The sequence below is a fragment of the Alligator sinensis genome, unplaced genomic scaffold (assembly GCF_000455745.1).
Source record: "Alligator sinensis unplaced genomic scaffold, ASM45574v1 scaffold282_1, whole genome shotgun sequence".
In the NCBI taxonomy this organism is placed as follows: Eukaryota; Metazoa; Chordata; order Crocodylia; family Alligatoridae; genus Alligator; species Alligator sinensis.
The window spans coordinates 376044-385437 of NW_005842380.1; the positions used below are offsets into that span (position 1 = coordinate 376044).

General features: G+C 50.5%; 1 protein-coding gene across 8 annotated transcripts in view; it reads left to right on the forward strand.

Moving 5' to 3' along the window:
* The window catches only part of SLC39A11 (solute carrier family 39 member 11), a 255618-nt gene that overhangs the window by 157441 nt on the left and 88783 nt on the right, over nucleotides 1-9394 (forward strand). For all 8 annotated transcript variants that reach the window (XR_003095421.1, XM_025210931.1, XM_006029467.3 and 5 more), the window contains exon 6: nucleotides 4814-4984. Coding sequence is in view for 7 of the 8 variants with exons in the window: in XM_025210931.1 (XP_025066716.1) it covers nucleotides 4814-4984 (171 nt within the window). In the remaining variant the exon portion in view is untranslated. The remainder of the gene's footprint in view (nucleotides 1-4813; nucleotides 4985-9394) is intronic.

Consider the following 9394-nt stretch of genomic DNA (forward strand, 5'->3'; position numbering starts at 1 on the left):
CTCCTGCTCATTACTTTTCTCCCACGTTGGCTACCTGGTTCTTGTCATTCACGTGTCAATCCAAGCTGTGCCTCCCTTGGGTTGAGTTACATTCGTCCTCAGCCGGGGGAGTCGGCATGCGAGCAGGCAGCTAAAGGTGCAGTGCGGAGGAGGCTCTCCATTTAAATGTGATATTTCCCTATAAATGCTTTAGGCTGATCCCGTCGCGGAGGGTGGAGGGGAAGAGTTGCTGGTTTTAAGCACGGCATAAGCGGTTTGTGGTCGAACTTGGGGACTAGCCATGCCAGGGTATTAAGGCAGTCTGGGAGCCTGGCGCTGCAGGTAGTTGCCATCTCTCTCTCTATAAGTGACTTCAGCTTGGAATTACAAACGTTATTGCTGAATAACAAGGAGAGATTATCTGCCTTATCTGCCCGTCAAAGAGCAAGTCACGCAAAGGACCCAGAGGAGTACCTTCAGCTTCCTCTGTGCAAAACAAAGTTTATTTTCTGCCCATGGAGACTTTGACCATCTTTCATTCTGAAGCAGGGTGCGTGTGTTTGAAAGCTTGCAAAGAAAGATGATATTTTTTTGTGTGTGCAATTTCTTAGTTGGTCTAATAAAAGGTATAATCTCTGAACCCAGAGTTTGAGAGCTTTGCATTTCTTTCAGCTTGTGCTGCAATTCTCTGCTTCGCTCAAGGCAGGTCAAGGCTGACTGCAGCTGTGTCAGCCGACCCAAGCCAGCTGCAGTCTAGCCGGGAAGGGCTGGAGCGCCGACTGCGAGCCTCCGCCAGCTGGGTCCTCTCACCTGTAAGGTGCTTATGCCTTCCTGCGCGCTCATAGCCTTTACAAGCGTATCGACGGTGAAAGTTGCACGACAATTAAACAGGCACGGATACGGTAATTACTGTGTGTGTGCTGTTCTCCTCCCTTTGTTGTGAGTGCGCTCCTGAAGCTACTGGAAGCCAGGGATGAGTGGGAGGCAGGATAATAAAGGTATTTGCAAGAGAGATTTCCATGTGCTGTGCGGAGCAGATTGCTCTGAGCCTTGTTGCCCTGTTTTCCTCCGGAGGGAAGGGCAGCATCTTGCTTTTGGTGCTGCCTTCCAGGGGTCCTCTCTTCAGGGAGGAAAGGGGGCTCAACCTGCAGCACTTGCCCATAGCAGCCAGGCCAGTGGCTTTTGTCAAGCGGGCTTGAACGGCAGCTCAGTCGTCACCCACTTGATCGTGCGGCTGGTTCCCATTGCCATCTCATCGACACGAGTGCAAAGCCTGTCGAGCAGCGGGGCACGTGCTTCGGGCACGTGGTGATTTCAGAGCTTTGCCTTCGTTGTTCAGGGACCTTGCAAAGCACAACTGCCTGAGGAAGCATCGGTGCCTGGATGTGTATGGGGTGTCCTTGCCGGGGAGCTGCCTCAGCGCCCTCCTTCCTTGCTGGCATTCACGATCCATGAGGCTCAAAGCCAGGGCTGTTATTTTAGGAAGCTGGGGCCTCCCTTGCAAAGCTTGAAGGCATGTGAAGGAGTTCCCTGAGCTCCTTGCAGAGATTGTAAGGCAGCTCCCTCTGGAAAGGAAGCACCAGGGACTCCCCGAAGAAACAGCAGTTTCTAGCACCGCTCAGGAGATGACTGGCATCAATTCACAGCCCACCAATTTGCTGTTCATCTTATCTTCCAGGGTTTGGCATCTGCACCGGTCCATCTGTAACCAGAGCTCCTTTGTCTGCTATTCCTGCGTGCAGTCCCCTCCCCTGATAAGCGTTGCATCTGCAGCTGTGGGACACTTCAAGGTGTCCTGCAGCCATGCACGTAGTATTCTCCATTTCTGCCTCCTCTAAAAGGGTGCTGTGGTGATGCCCAGATGATTGCATGTCTCCGGAGGCAGTAGAAGGCACAAAATCAAACAAGGGTGCTACTTGCATGGGAACAGAGAGAGGACTGGCGCCTGCGAAGCATAGGTGGAGCTCGTGATGCAACTGGAAGAGTTCATGGGAACCAATACCTTACACTGAAAACCTTGCCGACAAGCCCAGACCTCTCTGATCTGTTGGTCTTGGGGCGGAGTCCGTCATGGGGAGGTAGACAGCACCCCGTCGCTTCGAGTGTTTGAAGCCTGGCTTGGTAAGCCAGAGGAGAACATCTTGCAGGCGACCACTCTTCAGACCCTGCAATTAAGGGAGAAAGACGCTTTGATGCACTTGCAGGCATTGCTGATGTGGGTGAGAGCACGGGGAATTTAGTTGACTCCTTGATATCTGTTAAGCCACATCCACCGTTTAATGTACGTCTAACTGCTCCTTGTCTGGGCAGGTGAGACGGAGCTGCTGCTCCTCTCTCCTGTTTGGTGGGTAAGGGTTTACCTCCCTCGCCTTTCCAATCCTACACAGCCCTCATCATGGACTGAGTGGTAAGGTTCACAGTCAAGGGACTGACTTCCTAAGAAATTAGAGCTAAATGATGATAAGCCAAGCCCTTCCACCTGCAGTAGATCAGAAAAGACCCTCTGGGGCTGGTCCTTTCCATGTCAGATCTGCTTTTTGGCTTTTTCTACCCTGATAAATAAGAACCAGTTATGCTTGGAAAAACAGGATGTAATGATTAACCAATGCATTCCCATATCCTATGGTTCAGCTAGAATTTGGGGAGGACAAGATGCCTGGTTTTATCGTGGCAATAATATTTGCATTAGGTTGTTAGCAGCGGTGACAGCCAACTTGCCAGAAGAAGCTGTTTTGGAAGGAGAAGTGCGAACATCTGTGGACAGACGGGTTCAGAGCTGGTGGCCCCAGTCCGAGGCATTGCTGTATGGCAGGGGTGGCTGTATGCACCCCGCCAGGCCAGGCCTCTCTTGGTCTGCTGTCTGGTACCATGTAAACCAGTACAGCCTGTTTCATGATTGGGTTGTCAGCTACTAAACCAGCACCCCCACCTGCACTGGCCTGGGTGGGAGGGTGTGTGGATGCCCAGCAGGACTAAAAACAAAACCTGTCAAAGGTGGATGAGCCTCCTGCGAGCCAGTGGCCGTCCCTACCTGGAGAGGAGATGGGCACCACTGGGTCACTTTGCCCGCACAATCACAAGTGATGCCCAGCATCCAAGGTGCCCCAGTGGTCGCAGCAGCCTCGGGACTGACTTTGACTCGACTTGGCTGCCTGATTGCTTGAATTTTGATGTCTGCATTTCAGGCTTCCCGGATGGCTTCTGATTGCTAAAATGTGTTAATTCCTTGCTGTTCCCTACTTAACCCCGGCAGATTTTTTTTGTTGCGTGCTGTCGAGAACCTCCTCAGAAAGCTTTTAAGCCATTTCTTTTCTTTTTCTTTTTTATTATTATTACAGATGGCAAGATGTGAGTGACAAAAGTGACACCCCCGCTTTCCCGGGATGACCTGGCGTGTTGATTTGCATGAACGCTTTTATGCTAAGCTTCTTAATTGGCATTGAAAGTGCGTGCTTTGCAAAGTGCGACGTGACAGTCGAGCATTATCCAGCCTCGAAATGGCATGGGAAGCAGCTGACATTCGATCCAAACAGTTTCAGACGACTTCTTACACTTGTTTGTCAGCACCAAAAATTCCTGGGCAGGAGAGGAGGGGTCGGGGAGAGAATTCAATGCATCTGAAATGTCAGATCTCCTTTAGTACAAGGCGGCAGCTGTTGCCTGTGTGGTGTCCAGGAATTGCTGCCCATGTCGTTTCTTGGCGTCACTTCGCCTTTTCAAGCTAAAGGTGAACAGGAAGGCTCTCGCTCCTATTAGGTCTCTTATTATACCCCGGCTAGTGCTTCTGCCCTTTTGCTGTCCCAGTTGGTGTTTGGGTTTTACTTCATCGGCCAAAATACAGGGTAGGGCTAGTCCTCGTCCTGCTGGAAACACAGGTCTGGGGGACTCAGAGCTTTGGTTTGTCAAATGAAAACGAAGGTTTTTTGAAGATGGTTGGAGGGTGGCACTGTATCAGCAGCATCGTGAGGCCTAAAACAGAATCGTAGCATCCTAGAAAATTCAGGTTGAAGGGAGCTCAGGAGGTCACTTCTAGTCCAACCCCTGCTTGAAGCAGGCCCAGCCCCAACTACATCATCCCAGCCACGGCTTTGTCTACCTGGGTCTTATACACCTCCAAGGATGGAGACTGCACCACCTCTCTGGTAGCCTGTTCAGGTGTTTTACTACCCTCCTAGTGGGAGAGTTTTTCCTAATATCCAACCTCAACTTTCCTTGCTGCATCTTGAGCCCATTGCTCCTTGCCCTGCCATCTGCCCCCACTGAGAACAGCCCAGCTCCATCCTTTTTGCAGCCCCCCGGCAGGGAGTTTGCCATCAAATAAATCTCTCTGCAACGGCGTCTTCTTCCCTCAGCAAACTGAAGCTTTTGGGGATCAACCTGCAGGGGATGAGGACAGGATGGGCTTGAAGTGGCTTCTTTTGGGGCCCTTTAATAGTCTCGAGGTAGTAGAAAGTCTCCACGGGGCTGCCCTGTCTTCCCTCTGAGTGAAGGCTTTGATGGACCCACCTACTGAGCGCTCAGCAATGTCTAACCCTCCTCGCAGCAGGTCTGGATGACACGGTGGGTTTAATGTTGTCCGTGTTGCTCCTGCCAGTGAGCTGGGTATGGAGCCTGGTGCCGGTGCCCGTGCAGGCTGCTGTGTTGTCCCTGAAGGCTTCCTAGCTTATGCTTGCAGACAGGCTGGCACTAAGTTAAATTGCAATGAAACCCCCTGGGAGAGTTTGAATCTGCATCTTTCCAGCTGTTCTTGCATGGGTGGAGAGGTGGGGACCTTTTTCAGGAGCAGACCTGCTGTCTGCCACATTGACCTTGGCTTATGCTTTCTAACCCTCAGACAAAGGTGAGAACGGGGAGCCCTACCAGAGGAGGAAAGGAGGGGGATCTGTCCAGCCCGAAGAGCCGGCCGCTTTCCTGACTTCCAGAGATGCTGTGCCGACGCCGGGATGCAGCAGTTGGAGGCGGATTATGCTGCTGATCCTGGCGATAACGATACACAATATTCCTGGTAAGCACCATCGGGGAAGCAGCCTCTGCTTGAAGATGGCTTGCTTGGCTGGCCCGTGGGGAGTGAATTGGTCCTTTCCTTGGGCAGGGTTTTGCTGTTCCCTTTTTTTTCTGCCTCATTACAAAGGCATCTGGGCGCCTTGCAAATGAAACCCACTGTGTATTGTCTTTAGTTTGGATATTCACATCAGTCTTATAAAGGCCTCATCAGCATTATATACGAGGAGGGTGCAGTTTTGCAGAAGTGGCTACCGATGCAATATTGTGCCCTCAAGTCCGCTGGTCTTACAGCTGGCATGAGCTTGAAGTGTTTAAAAAAACCCCCAAAATCACAAGAAAGGAGGTTAAATATCATGAGACTTCAACACATGTTGAGCTTTTATTACTATTTCGCCATCTGGCCTTTGTGCTGAGAAGGGGTAATGCTTTCAGGAAGTAAAAAAATAATTTTTAAAAAAGAAAAGCAGGATTCCTTCAGAATCCCACCGCTCCAAGAGCTGAGGCTTGACAGTGAGTATTGCAAAACTGGGGATAAGTTTGTGAGATGTGGTCCAACTGAAATGCTTTGCAGTCCTAGATTTCATAGATTTTAGGGTCATCTATTAGATCTTCGAGTCCGAGTCTCTGCCCTGGGCAGGAAAGAGCGCTGGGGTCAGATGACCAGTGCTGGGGTCAGACCAGTCCTATATGGTGCTGCAGGTAGGAGAGGAGGATCCTGTTTCCCTTTTTTTCCTCCTCTCACCTGCTTTTCCCTTCTATTTTATGCTTTTTGCTTGGGGCAGGGATAGGACGAAAGGCCTCTGCGTGGTTTTCACCTTTGGGAACGTGGGATTCTTCGAGGCCCTTTGAAACAGCGTGTTGGGGAAGGCGTGACGGTGCCACTCTCTTGCACGCGGGAGGCGAAAGCGGCTGAAATACAAAAGCCTCCCCCTTCCTGTCAGAGCAGAGAGCGCGGAAGCACCTTCACGTTGTCGTGGGCACTTTGATTTTGATCACGGCTTCTCCATCCTGCATGGCGGGGGCAGAGCTGCCGTTTTCTGTTGCATCCCTGGATGGGTCTCTTTTCTGTCGGGTCTTGTCAGAAGGCTCAAAACTACAGGGCCTCGGTCCTAGCGCTTGTAGCACCCGCAAGGGCAGTCAGGACCCACCCAGCCGCACACAACAGGATAACAAGAATAGCAAAACGACAGTGGCTTTGGGGCATGTCGGTGTGTGCATGCAGGGGTGTGCAAGCCGGTGTGTTTTTCCTCCGTATAAATTCCAGAAGCCGTAGTCTTTCCACCCTTGCTATTACCTGCTTTGCCCTTGGCAGTAAATTGCTTCTTTTCCGTCCGGAATCAATTTTCACTGCCCTTCGCCGCTCGCCTTTGCAGCGGGGTTCGCTTAACTAGGTTTTCCATTAACACGAGCAGGTGGTGCCGTAACACCTTGCTGCCTTCTGCCGTACCTTTTGTCGGCTGAAATCAAAGGGCTTTGCCCACCGCAATTATCAATGTGTCCTGACATCTCTTCAGCCACGTCTGCACTAACAAAATCCGGGCTGCCTTTCTAGCCATTGTCAAACCTTGGAGAGCTGCCCTGTCGCCAAGCTGCAAAGGGAAGCGGGGTCTGGATATACCTTTGTCTTCGTGCCCGGGAAACCTGCTCTCGAAGGGCTGAGGTTCTTTGGAATTGCTTGAAAACATAGATGTGGATTTTTTTCCCCTGTCATCAGTGGTTGCGTTCACCCATTGCTATTGCACAAATGCTTATTTGATTGCCACTGGGGCGGATTCTACTTTCAGGTGCCGCTAATCCGCCCCCTCTGCTATTGAGTGACCGAGGAACAAATCAAACATCCGCTGCAAATAGAGCTTCGTGTAATGCCGCATTAGGACTGACACTTTTGAACCTGCTAAAGCTGAGACTCTCTGAGTGATAGCTCTCCTAGGAGCCACAAGCCTAATGCATGCAAGAGATGCGTCATGTCTCAGTCCCTAGCACGGGGTAACGAGACTGCGGCCAAAACGACCGTTTAACAGTGGAGCTAACTGACTGATAGGAGGAAGGAAGGGAGGAAGTATGTGCTGCATGTTGAAGCCCTTTGGTTTGGTTTGGGATGGAGAGGTATACAGGGCTAGCTCAACGAGGTCGGTTCGGCAGTCCTCGTAGCTCAGTGGTCCATCATGCTCTCGTAGGGGAATTTGCAAGAAACTTTGCAGTAGGGAGGATCCCATGCCTGTGGCTGGCAGGCCCCAAGCAGAGCACTAGATCTGAATCCCTTTCTGTTTCAAACCCTGTGTGTGTGCGTGTGTGCGCAGGTAGGTCACTGGGGTATTTACTGGTACAGTTGTGGGCATTTGTGTTCGCCTATTCTCCCTCTACCTTTTCTGTGCATTTTCTCATGCTCTTGGCCATTCATCCCCGGCGGCGATTAATTCCGCAGGCTAATTGCACCTTGTTCCTTTCTAAAGGTATGTGTTTGATTTGCTGTCTTGTCATAGCATCCTTTCCCTCTCTTACCTCCAACGGAAAGGCAGTGTCGGGCCCTCTGCTCCCTGCAGAGACCTCTGCTTATGTGCTGCTCTTTGGCCCTCAACCAGCGATGGAGTCAGAGAAAAAGGTACAAACCCCGGAGCATCTCACCCATGAGAAAACAGCTGGCTGTGCTCAGACTGGTAATGAGCTATTGATTCAACATTGAAACAGTCCGGGGGAGCAGGGTTACCCCAGTTCAGTCGTGAGAGAGGGGGAAAGACTACCTTTGCCCTTCATACCATCTTCCATCTAATATAAATATCGTGGTGGGGTTTCATTGGAAGTTTCCGGGGGAGGTTTTTCTCTGCAGAGCATAACATGATAAAGGGTTAATCGTGGGACTTGGCGACTGAAAATAATTAGGGCTCTTGCAGAAGCGCGCTCCCTCCGGGGCCCTGGGTTGCCAAACCCTCACCCAGGAGGTAGAGAGCTGTTCATTGCTCTCTTCTAGCCTGCGCTGCTTCAAAACGTTGAATCCCTGCTCCGTCTTTCCTTTGTGCTTGTGCTTTTAGCTGCTCCCGCGGCCCCTGTCCAGCAAGGGAGCGTGCGGCTCGGCAGCATCCCCGATTCCAGCGCTCGGGCTCTCCGCACCTGTCTCTGCTGTAAGGACAGTTGTCAGCCAGATGCCTGAGCAGAGCAGCAATTCCTCTCGTCCCGTCGGTAGCGACTGCTGCTGCAGATGTTGTGAGGGATCTGCAGAACCCGTATAATTGATGATTATACAGTGATCTCCCTGGAGGAGGAAGCTCCTTCTTAAGCCCAGATGGCTGACTCGCCTCTTGACGCACAAAGGCTCATATCCCTCATATGTTTTCAACATTTCGGTGGATGTTTTTCACGTGACGGTCTAATCCTGCCAATATCTAGTCGTGGATTAATAGCGATTTATCCAAAAGAAAGCGTCAGATTAAAGGAGTCTAATTTTTTTACTGCTCCTGTGTGCTCACGGCAGAGACCGAGCGATAGGAAGGCTAACATAAAAGACACGAGGCTGTGGAGGTGTATACAGGGCGTGAATAGGGCAGTGTGATGGGGTGGGGTGATGGCAAGGTTTCACCGGCATGACTTTGGCACGACTGCTTTTAAAAATGGCCAGTGCCAAAAGATCAAGCAGATTTTAGAGACATCATTTCAGGGGGAGATGTCTGCCTTTCCCACTCCAAAAGCAATCAGGACTTGTGGCAGAGGTGCTCTCTTTTATTAGACCAACTAGATTTTTTGCAAAAAAAATGGTTTTAATTGCAAGCTTTTGAGCACAAATACCCTTCTTCAGGCATAGGAGAAAAGACTGTAAAAGCTCTCCTGGGTAGAATTGAAGTTCATGTTTCACAGGAGAGTTGAAAGTGTGGTGAATAGTTCATTTTATATCCAGTTTGAATAGTTCATTTTATATCCATTTTATATTCAGTTTGGAATAGTTCATTTTATATCCAGATTGGATTTGCAAAAATCTAGTTGGTTTAATAAAAGAGATCACTGTACCATGAGTCCTGATTGCTTTTGTCCTGGATACCTTTTGCCCTGGATACCTTTCCAGCTCCAGGCACCCAGGCATCAAAAGCTGGCCGCGAACAAAGAGACGTGCTTGAAAACCATTAGATCACAAAGCAAGATGTGGATTCCTTTTGTGTGTGGTCTTGAGTGACAATGTTTGGGCTTCTCATCTTCCAGCTTTGCTCTTCGGGTGGCAGGTGAGGGGTGGAAACCTCACCTGCTTTCTAAATAAAGTCGGAGGTTCTCCGTTAATAACCTGACTCCAAGTGCGTGGGAGTGCGCTTGTGTGTTTGCATGTGCATAAGGGGGAGAGGGGCTTTTAGGAAAAAATCCCAAATATGCTAAGAGTTGCAATAAAAGCAGGAATTTGGCTCCAGTGATTTCCAGGGAGCTGGAGCCC